At 49.9% G+C, this 10,513-nt stretch overlaps 1 protein-coding gene and 1 long non-coding RNA gene across 3 annotated transcripts in view; one reads left to right on the top strand and one right to left on the bottom strand.

Moving 5' to 3' along the window:
- LOC105296033 (1,25-dihydroxyvitamin D(3) 24-hydroxylase, mitochondrial) overlaps window positions 1–5,901 on the bottom strand; it is a 17,893-nt gene extending 11,992 nt beyond the window's left edge. The window contains exons 1-4 of the mRNA XM_011365950.2: window positions 5,209–5,901; window positions 4,812–5,002; window positions 3,546–3,639; window positions 1,594–1,690 (exon numbers count right to left, since the gene is read on the bottom strand). Coding sequence (XP_011364252.1) covers window positions 1,594–1,690; window positions 3,546–3,639; window positions 4,812–5,002; window positions 5,209–5,466 — 640 coding nt within the window. The 5' untranslated portion in view covers window positions 5,467–5,901. The remainder of the gene's footprint in view (window positions 1–1,593; window positions 1,691–3,545; window positions 3,640–4,811; window positions 5,003–5,208) is intronic.
- Window positions 5,902–6,025: 124 nt separating this feature from the next.
- Window positions 6,026–8,817, top strand: LOC111743641. 2 transcript variants are annotated; one of them, XR_002781815.1, is made up of 3 exons: window positions 6,026–6,374; window positions 6,796–6,902; window positions 7,754–8,817. It is a non-coding gene; the product is annotated as an uncharacterized LOC111743641 (long non-coding RNA). The 2 variants fall into 2 exon arrangements; XR_002781814.1 differs by having other exon boundaries at window positions 6,026–6,902.
- The last annotated feature ends 1,696 nt before the right edge of the window (window positions 8,818–10,513 follow it).

The following is a 10,513-nucleotide window of genomic DNA, read 5'->3' as shown; positions in this document are numbered from 1 at the left end:
GGTCACCATTTTGCAGCAAGCCAACGAGCTAAGGAGAGATGAGCAGGAAGACAGAATGAGCGTGGCTCCCCGGTGACATCGGTGAGTGCCAGCTGTGGACTGCGGTCCCCGAGACTTCTCATAATGCTCTACAATGATTTTTAAACCACTGCAGTCAGGTTTTCATTGGCTTGCAGAGAAATGCATTCGATACTCTTTAACTGGGATATGTGAACAGTGGACAGTTTCCAAAACACACTCTTCCACAATCAATCATTCCTTCTTTTTGTTCCTTGTCCCCTTCCTACATTCTGCGGATTTCTTATTAGCATGGAGCTTTCTAGTGTGCTAAGATGACTGGGCAGGACAAAAGCCTCCGCCGTGGGGTGCGCCCCCCAAACCCTCGCATCAGCAGCCAGAGTGGCCCTTGCACCAGATCGAATCCTGCGCCTTGTCCTGTTAAAAGCACTCTGGTCTCCCAGGTACTCTGGGGCTCAAAGCCAAGCTCCGCTCCCTGGTTTTATCCCGGTTTACAGGGCTGGCTTCTGCTTTTGTACGATCCTCTGCCCTCGCCAGGCCCCTCCCTTGCAAGAGATGCTCCGGTCATTATGAATGCCTTTCTGTTCCTTCACCACAACTTCTGTTCCTCTGCCTGGAACATTCCTCTTTCCCTCACTTTCATTTGGAGAGCTCTTGCTCATGCCCGAGGCCTCAGCTGAGATGGCATCGCCTCCGCCAAGCGCCTCCATCAAGCCCAGCCAAGCGCCTCCATCAAGCCCAGCCAAGCCCACCCTCTCGATTCTCCCACAGCCCTGAAGCGCCGTAGTCAGGCACTCACACACGCTGTTGAAACGGCCCTGGCTCCCCTGCCTGAGTCCCCAACTAGGCAGGGAGCTCATCAAGGCAGGGTTCTGCTCCTTATTCCCAGAGTGATCCTTGAAGAAAGATCACGCCCCCTTCTGTTTGAAACTGTCCACGTCTCCGATCTGACGTCAATTAAAAGTTCTTACGCTGACTGGGCCCTGGCTTGGTCTTTCTCAGCTCCTCTTTCCCCTCCCTCGAAGTTCCTCAGAGGCTTCCATCATGCTTCTGCCCCAGGGCCTTTGCACTTCCTGTCTGCACTGTCGGGAACTGTCTCCCCACAGATACTCTCGCGGCTTGCTCCTGCCCTTCCTTTAGGTCTCCCCTCAAACGTCTGCTTACCACAGCAGGCTTGCTCCATCTTGCTAGGCATCATGTTCTTCCTTGATTCCCTTAGCCGTTGGCAGGGTATATACTAAACTGTGTTTAATGCCTTGTCATTTATCACCCCTACTAGTACCTAAGCTCCATGTGAGCACGGATGTGGCCTGTTGTGTTCACTGCTGTGTCCCTAGTCCCCAGCGTGGTGCCTGGCACGCGGCAGGTAGTCGCTAAGTGTTTGTCGATTGACCACACAAACCACCCATCGTGCAAAGTGTAACTTCCGTGCCCAAAGGCGTTAGAAAGGCTGCTATGGCCCCTCCACGTCAGCAACGGTCTATGGTTATGGAGAAGCTGTCCACAGAGCCACGTTTTATCCTCAAAAAAAATCACCTGCCATATCAAATGAACAAGACTGTAAAAACGACTTACTTTCAAATGACCATTTGTTCAGTTCGCTGTATAAGTCTTCGATGTGGCCTCTCTCATCACAGAGTTCATCTATTCTACCTGTAAAATCTGCCAAGACCTTAAAGAAAAGGAAGAAACCACAGAAGACATGGTCCAGTCATTGAGGGAAAACGAAAATTTAAAGCTCAGTAAGCTGCTGCCAGGTTTCTCTGCCTTGTGTGTTCACTGAAGCAACGTTAATTATATATTTTCTCTGGGAGGTCACCTGACACCCCAACAACCTTGTCCTGGGGGGTTTCCTCAGCTTTTCCTGTAGCCACCCAAACGCTTCAGTTTCAGCTTTTGATCTAAATTTAAAGAAAGGCAAACATTTCTTCCGATCGGAATGGGGACGAAACCACAAAGGAGAAGTCAGTCAAGCGTCCCTTGTTGGCACAATGTCTCAAGGACTGTGACACCAGAACTCTCCTGAGGTTTGCCGCGTCCATATCTGGGCAAGTAAATATCGCGTTACTGACCGGTGGTGTGTGAAGCGTGTGGAACTCGAAGCCAGGAAATCTGCAAATCCTGGATGCGGCTCCCTCACTGAATAGCTCTGTGACATTGGACTAGTCTTTAGATGCCAGTTTCTAAAATCAGAGTTTTAGATGACTAATGCCTCACATTGGACGAGGCTTGTCTAGTATCGAGCTCTGCACAAAGTGTGTCATTTTAGCTGGTCCTCACGACAGCCTTGTGAGGTAGAAAGTGCTGCCGTGACTCCCATGTCTCAGGTGACAGATGAGAAAGCTGAGGCTTAGAGAGAGGCTAAGGCACTTGCCGTGGACACAGAGCCGAGAAGTGGCCGTGCTGGGGCCTGGAACAAAGTCTCTGTGACTACGAAGCCCACCCATGTAACCAATGGGCACGTTTAATTTGCCACACAGTGCATTTAAAAGTACTTTGAATTAGCTACCATCAAAAAATTCAGAGATTTCTGAATTTTGGATTTTTAGAGATTTGTGAGCGTATGGATTTTCCACTCCTTTCGATAATAATAATAATAATAATAATAATAATAATAATAATAATAATAGGGTCTGGAGACACTGTTGGAGCTGGGGCAGCTGTTTCTTCTAGAAAGGGCATGCGCTGTTTGCTGAAACCCCTACCAGGCCTGCCTTATTATACATCTTTATTGATTACCTGGGCCTTGGAAGCTTCTGAGTTTACAATCTTTCACCTGTACAATCTTATGTGGCTCCACGTTCAGTTCAAAATAAGCATCCAGAGTGAATAGGAGTAAAAAGAGTTTACAATATGTTAAACCTCTTTCCCTTTGGCCCCCTGTCGGCTCAAGGATAATGTCTAAATACCTTAGCAAATGCACGAAAAGCATTTGTCAAGACCTGCTTTCCGTCCAGCATCATTTCAGAGAAAGCCCACTTTTGAGTGTACTGTTCCCTCTTCATGCTGTGCCATGTCATGCCTTCATAGTCTCTGCAGGCTGGATGCCTTTCTCCACCTTCTCTGGCTTGCAGACTGCTACTCATCCCACACAACCCAGCTCACATGTCACTGCTTGGGAAGGTCACGCTCATCATCTCGTTCAATCCTCACAGTAAACCCATGGAGTGGGAATTTTCACTCCTCTTTTATCGATTGGGAAACTGAGGCTCAGGGAAGTTAATGGGGATCGTCAGGTTACACAGCTGGGGGGGGGGTAGAAGGCTAATGATATTCAAATCCAAGACTGTAGAATAGCAAACGTTTGCTGGTAACAGCTCCCTGATTGTGATATTGCTTTAAAAGAGGGTGAAGGAGGGAAGAGGGAGGGGTTGGGGGGAGGAGGGCATGGAGAAGAATGAGGACAAAGCGAAGCGCCCCGCATCACCCGAAGTGCCCGCTTTGCCCTCTGCGCTTCATAGCCATATCTAGGAGCACCCCCACCCCACCCCCAGCCGACCCGGGAGAGCTGGCCCTGGCCGGCAGACCTCATTGATTTTGTTGTCCAGCTTCATGATTTCGACTGGTTTCATTAGTTTTTTTTGAAAGGCACTTCGGACCCTCTGCCAGTCTTTCCCTTCCCTGGGAGAGAAGCAGAAAGATATTTAGAACAAACCGAAAAGAAAAGATACCTTCAGCTCTTTAACGGCATGAATGATGTCATCAAATAAACACTGAGAAGCGTGCCAAGAAATTTCCAGAGACAATTAGCATTGGACTATCTGGGGCTGGTGTGGCCCTAGGATGAGACAGCACCTTTCCTCCCAGCCAGAGAAAGCACCAGAAAGGTGACGTCCAGATCATTTGAGTTCAGGGCCGTTGAAGTGTTGCTGCTGGGTTCGAGCTGGCAGGCCACATGGCTCCATCCCCAGCAGTGAGAGTGGGCACGTGAGCACCTCCCTCACCAGAAACCCAGATCTGCATGGGGAAAAATCTCATCTTCTTTCAATCCAGTGGTTTGGGTTGAAAGTCACATTCACAAAACACCTCAGTTTTAGAGTTTTGCCATTGCCTCCAAATAAAACCACAGTCCACAGATCCCCTGGAGTGGTAAAAACCCTTTTGCGGTCAGATGCCCTTTGCACTTGCCACGTAGCTGACCCCACAGCCTGTGATGCACCACGTGTTGTTACTATGGCTTTTAATTCCAATAATTACGTCCTGACAAATACAACTATCAGGCATTCCAAACTGGGGGTAAAAGAAGTGCTAACTTGTGAAATGCTGACAATTACAAAGCAGAGGAATCACATCTGTTCATAGCATTTATCTGAAGTGCAGCCTTGACACTGCTCCTCATCCCACCTTTCAAGTGCACTAGGTCTTAACTTTCCACTCTTCTCCGGAAGGAGAGGTCACGGTCAGAAGCAAAGGAAGTTCATTTCTGGCTTTTGAGCTTCTAAGTGGGGGAGGGGGGAAGGTTCCAGGGAATTTTAAGGGATAATTTTGTTTGTAGAACTCGTTTGTCTGACACGATGACTTCAGAACCTCTTCCTGCCCAATTATCTGAACCCCACGATTTGTCTAAGGCTCTTTTCGGCATTTTTCGGACGGGAAGGGCATGGTCCCGCCCCGTTGCGGGAGAGAACGCAGGTGTTGGGGGGCGCAGCACAGCTGTCGCTCAAACCACTCTTTGTGCAAGAGTTTGAGACTGCACTGGGTAGAGCTTTCGCGTTGACAGCCAAACCCCAGGGGGCCTCTTTCTAAACCCATCAGGCCCAGCCGCCGGCCCCCATCCTGCCGCCGGCACTCACAGGATCAGCAGCCCGTAGCCCTCCTGGCGGTAGTCGCGGTAGGCCTTCCAGGGTTTGATCTCCAGCCGCTGGGGGTACGCGCCCTCGGTGCGGTGCAGCGCTTCCAGCAGGCACGGCGAGCCCAGGTGCACCGAGTCAAAGGCACCCAACTTCAGGCGGAAAATCTTGCCGTACTTTTTGTGGTACTCCGCCTGCAGCGGGCCGGGCGCGGCGAGGAGTCAGCGCGCATCCCTTGCGGTCCGGTTGCGCTTCTCCCTCGTCCCTCCTCGCTCCCGGGGACCGCCGCTGCTCGGACAGCCGAGCACGCCCAGTGCGCCCTGGCCCCGCGCCTGAGGGAGGTGGTTTGGAGAGAAAGGCAGGGAGGGGAAGGGGAACTGGGGCACGACGAGGCATTTACCAGCGTGTCGTGCTGCTTCTTGAGCCCCCCTTTCCAGAGAATTTCCAGCAGGCTGCCCAGCAGTGGCCAGTTGGTGGGACCTGGCAGGGAGGTCGCGTGCTGCGCCTCGCCACGTTCCGTTGGCGCGCACAGGGGCACCTCCCGTGGCCGAGGGGGCGCGCACCCCGTGGATGTCACGGATCTGGGGGGCTGCCCGAGGCGGCACAGCTGCTGTAGGAAGGCGGCCAGGGAGCGGCTTGAGCTGATGGGCGAGCTCATGGCCGCGGGGGGAGACCTGACGCGTGGGGACGCACGGGGACCCGCAAGGGCGAGTTGCTAAAGTGGCGCCGGCCGGGTTGGGGGCTTAACGATTCCGGGAAAGAGAGGCAAAGAGGACCAGCAGGTGTGATGGGGGAGGGGCGGAAGAGGGACAGAGGCCAGAAAGGACCTCGGCGAGGATGCTCGACGCCGCACGGTCCAGGAGCCCCAGGGCGCGGGTGCCGGCCGAGGGCTGGCCGCGGGGGCTGGAGCTGGGCAGCCGAGGGCGGGTGTCTTTTTGAAAGAAGAAGGGAAGGGATGTGGGTCCGCCTGTGGATCTGCAAGTCCGACTTCCAGGTCTGGAGCCGCGAGGTGGAGCTGTCGAGGGCGGGAGAAGAGATGCTGCGGGCGCTGCGGTTTCCTCCCGGCGCTGTCCATGCTCCCTGCCCCAGGACCAAGTATTTATGGAGCGGGCAGGCCCCGGGCGGCCAATGAGCACGCCGAGTGGGGCGGAGTGGGCCCTGGCTGGCCTGGCCCGGAGGGACGCGGGACCCTGGGTGGGGGGTGGGGAGTGGCGGGCGGTTGGTACTGGAAATGGGATGGAGTCAGCGAGGTGAGCGAGGGCGTCAGGGCCTCGGGGTGACTGGCGCGCTGCTCCGCAGGCGGGAGCGCGGCGGACTCCACCCAGGAGATGACTGCCAGGGAGGCGCGCCGAGCCGGGAGGTCAGCGGGTGTGCGCGTCCTCGCCCTGCCCGCCCGAGGGCAGAGCGGCCAGTGGCGCCCGGCTGCAGCCCGGCGCTTGCACAATCGCGCTGCGGGGCGGTCGAGGTCTCCGAGCGCGGCCCGGGGAGGCTGCCTGCGGGCCCCAGAGCCCGCGCGCCTCCCGCAGCCAGTTATGCCAGCCTGGACCGAACTCTTTTCGGAGGAAGGTAGCTTTCTGCACCGCCCCCTCCCCCCCAGCCCCCAAAGTGAGGAGTTGAGGCGTACTGAAATGCATGGAGGGCCAGTGGAGTTTGCAGAATTCCCTCCCGGGCCGCTCCATTCTGGTCGTTATGAAGATTTAATGAATCGATGCTGGTAAAGCGTCTACGACGTAATCCATAGTCAGCACTCCACGTGGTCGCTCCCTCTTAGGCGGTTGTGAAATGCACCGTGAGAGCGTGGCTTGCACCGAGGCCGGCCCACTCCTCCCTCATTTGGGACACGCTGTGCAAAGGATAGGCAGGTGCAGCGCCACGGCCCCCGCCGTCCCCGGCCACCCTTGCAAAGTGCATGCTAGGCAAGCGTGGGGGCACACGCGCACACACTATTTTATTATTTTCATCTTTTCCGGTTCTGATCCAACACAAGAACGGCCTCCAGCCACGGAAGAGCTGAGGGACGTTCTGTTTCCTCTCCCGCCTCTTCTGTCTCTTAGCCAGGTCTTTCCAACGCTGGCGTTGGCGAATCCGGCCCCGGTAAGTTTACTGTAAGCTTTCAGTCTGTTTCTTGAAAACCGTTTGCAGTTCCAACTTGAACTTGAACCGTGTCATTTCAGATTGGTCCTGAGAGGTTAATGACCGTTACTGTTAGAAAAAATAATAGCTGTATATTATATATCAATACAGTTTGTAGGAAATGTACTATACCTACTTATGTAGACATCCATTTATATATATATATATATACGCACACTAGATAGTGCATGTTATAAAGCATATACTATAGACTATATACTATAACTTCTATAACATATGTTATGTAGTACACAAATGGAAGCTTTCTAGGGCTTGTGATAAACCAGCTACTGAGCTAGACATTTTATATAAAATTTCCTATCCAGTTTAGCCCAATGACAAAAAAAAAAAAAAAAAAGAATGAATAAAACTGAAGCTTAGAGAGTTAAGTAATTTGCCCAACTCCACAAACCTTACTATTGGCTAATGTGAGATTCAGACTCAGATTTTCTGATCCTCACCTGGGCCCTTAATATATACATCGACATTTAGCATGCTGTAGTACATCACCTTTCCTTAAACCAGGATTATCTCAGAAGATTGGAAATATTCCTTAAATGGGAATATTGCCAAAAGGATGGTGGGCAGGACCAGTATGTGCAGGGCCGTGTGATAGAATTGTTGCTTTGTGTGTTCATGGTGGTGACATAGCTCCAAACAGAAGATCCACTTAGTTCGCCGCTATGTACCTTGCTTCTGACACGGGGTTTGGCACATAATAAATGCTCAATAAGTCATAACTCCTATTGTTAACCCAGCTATTGAGTTATCGCCCTCCTCCTCTGTTAATTTTTTTCTTTCTCTCTCTGCAGGTGTGCTCAGAGAGAAAGGGAAAGCATTTCAGATTTGCTGGGTTTTCACATGAGTTTGTACTATGTCGCTTTATAAATGCCAAGTAGGTAACAGGAGGGGACAGGCAATCAGTAGTCTGTAGGAGCCAGCAAGAAAATTCCTATTTCAGGGAAGTTGGTGTCCCATGTCCGATGGAGAAAGCCCCCGCTAATTTTTATCCTGGACTGCAGAGAAAAAGCAAGACTTCGGTGCTGTCCAGCCCACCATCCTATGAGGTGCAGCTCAACTCAGAAGGACGTTTGGGACGCAGTTTCAGAACTTGTTCTTCCTCAGACGGCCGCTTCCCTCGCTCATCGCTTAGTCTCTGTGAATCATCCTGCCAGGATCCTGCCTGGAATTACTAATGAGAGATCGTGAACTGCCTGCTAAGCGCCCACGGTCATGACTGAGACAGGCCAGTCCCTCCGCGGGTGCTGGGACATCACGCCAAGTTAATGCTTCAGCCCTCACACCAAGCGACCGCAGGTGGCAAGGCACGTGCGCATTTACGTGTGTGATGAGGGTGGGGTGGTGGAGCCCTCAGAAAGGCCTTGGCTGGTTTCTCTGTACTGAAAAATGCAAAACTCTGTCAAATGTATCCAAGAGTCAGATCGTTGTGTGCTTCAAAGCTTCAGCCAAACCTGGGAGTGAGCCCTAGACCCTAGCTCTTGATTGTGGAAACTCGTAGACCTACTTCCCACATCTGTCGAAGCGACGGTGTCAGGATGGGCCTCCCAGTGAAGCTGAAGATTCATGGAAATGGGGGCGATAACCACAGCCGATGCGTGCGGTGGCTGTGGGAATAAGGCGCACACAGTTCTTAATGCGGTAATGGGCTCGGTAAACCCCACCTCGTAGCGCGACTGTATTGCACGCCTTGGTTTTTGCAAACTATATACGAGACAGGCCACTTAGATGTCGCAATTGTTATACTTGTGTTCAACTCAATAGTGTAATTTCGACTCAGGGAACTGTGTAATTAGATAAAGCCAAAGGCAGATTAGTAAAAAAATAAATAAATAAAAACGATTAGTAGCCAGACAAACCCGGGGTAACTTACTGACTGATCTCTGTGAGCCTCGTGTACCTCATCTGGAAGTGGTGACAATGAGTATGCCCACCCAGCAGGGTTTTTCTGTGGTTGACAAAGCATCGAAATTCCCTGGCATGTAGCAAAGGCTCTCAAATGTTATTATGAATGTTATAAAGAAGTACAGGAATTGAGCCCTTAAAGAATTAAAATCAGCATCTCTATTACACGTGTCTTGGGGTTCTCTGCCAAATTAGACAAAAACCTTGACCTTCTGGAGGTGACCTCCTTGTTTTTGTCTCTCCTAGAGCATGTGACACAGCGCTGTGTACCTTGGCCAGCTCCCAAAAGAGCAAATAATTGGCAATTGATTATCGATTATTTCTTTATTCTCAAATGAAAAGAGAAAGATCAGGATCGATACATTCTTTGTTTTCTGAGGAAGAAGTTGTTGGTAACTAGTGGAGGGTTTTATTTAGATGTCACATAGGAAGCAATTCTATGTAAGAAAAATGACAGTTTTGGTCCCGACAGCTTGAGTCGAAGCTGTATGGCCTCAGGCAAGTTATTTAACCTCTCTGAGCCTAGTTTCCTTATTCTTAAAATTGGGGGTCACTATACCTATGTCAGAAAGGTTAAAATGAAAACCTGAAATGTCAGGTGAAACACAATTAACCTCTGTCTTCACAAACATCCGTTTGGCTCCTGTACTTGCTTGATGATTTCTGAGCAGAATTCTGTCACGTTGGTAAGTTAAGTTTCCATTACGGAAAAAAGTGTCTTGAATCCTCCAAAATGCAGTTACAGGTGAAGAAGATTGGAAAGGTTCACTATTAAAAGAGGCGTTCCACTTCTAAGGAGATGAAAAATATAGTGCGAACACTCAAGTTTGAGTCATTTTACTATTAGGATAAATCGTCATTTATTGAGGAGCTACTATGTGTGTGCCAGGGGTTTTACCATCTCTACCCACACGATAATGCCGGAAGGTAAGTATTGGTTTCCATTTTATATGAGAAAAACTGTATCTTACAGTGTTTCAGTCAGACCTGACTTTGCAGCTACCCTGTTACCTATTTCCATCCTAACCGAGTCAGTTCACCTTGTCCTCGTCTATGAAATGGGAATAATAATAGTCGCTCTTTTCTATTACAACATTATAGTTATAATAATATTTGTGGTTATGATCTTGTAACTTGAATTCTAGCTTGCTCCAGGATGCCAGCAACCCCGAAGGTCACCTGTCTCGTTCTCTGTTATGATCTTAGCGCCTCTCACTATGCTTGCACCAGTTTAGGTGATCAATAAATATTTGTAAATCATGTATTGCAAAATTACAGAGATTAAATGCCAGACTTGATCTAGGCTGTACTTGTTCAATTTGATCGAGTTTCCGGTTCTAGTTAAAAACAGTTCCTGGTAAAAGATGTGTTTAATTACAAACCTTATATGTAAAGAAACATTTTATTTTGGTTTGTCTTCTTTTTTTTTCCCCAAAACCTCTGGGAAGGTGGAGATTGGTAAGAGGAAGATGTCCCCTCTTTAAAGTAACAGAGTCTCTTCCTATAAAAAGCGAGGGAATCAATTAAATGAGTTAATGATTTGAGTAGTATTTGTTGCATGGTAAATGCTCAGTAAGCATTAGCTGTTATTATTATTAATAATATTTTTAGAAGGTATAGAGTCAAGTTAAGCTGGTTAACAAAAGAAT

This window comes from Pteropus vampyrus, unplaced genomic scaffold (assembly GCF_000151845.1).
Source record: "Pteropus vampyrus isolate Shadow unplaced genomic scaffold, Pvam_2.0 Scaffold117, whole genome shotgun sequence".
Taxonomy (NCBI): domain Eukaryota; kingdom Metazoa; phylum Chordata; class Mammalia; order Chiroptera; family Pteropodidae; genus Pteropus; species Pteropus vampyrus.
This window is presented reverse-complemented; position numbering and strand designations above follow the sequence as displayed.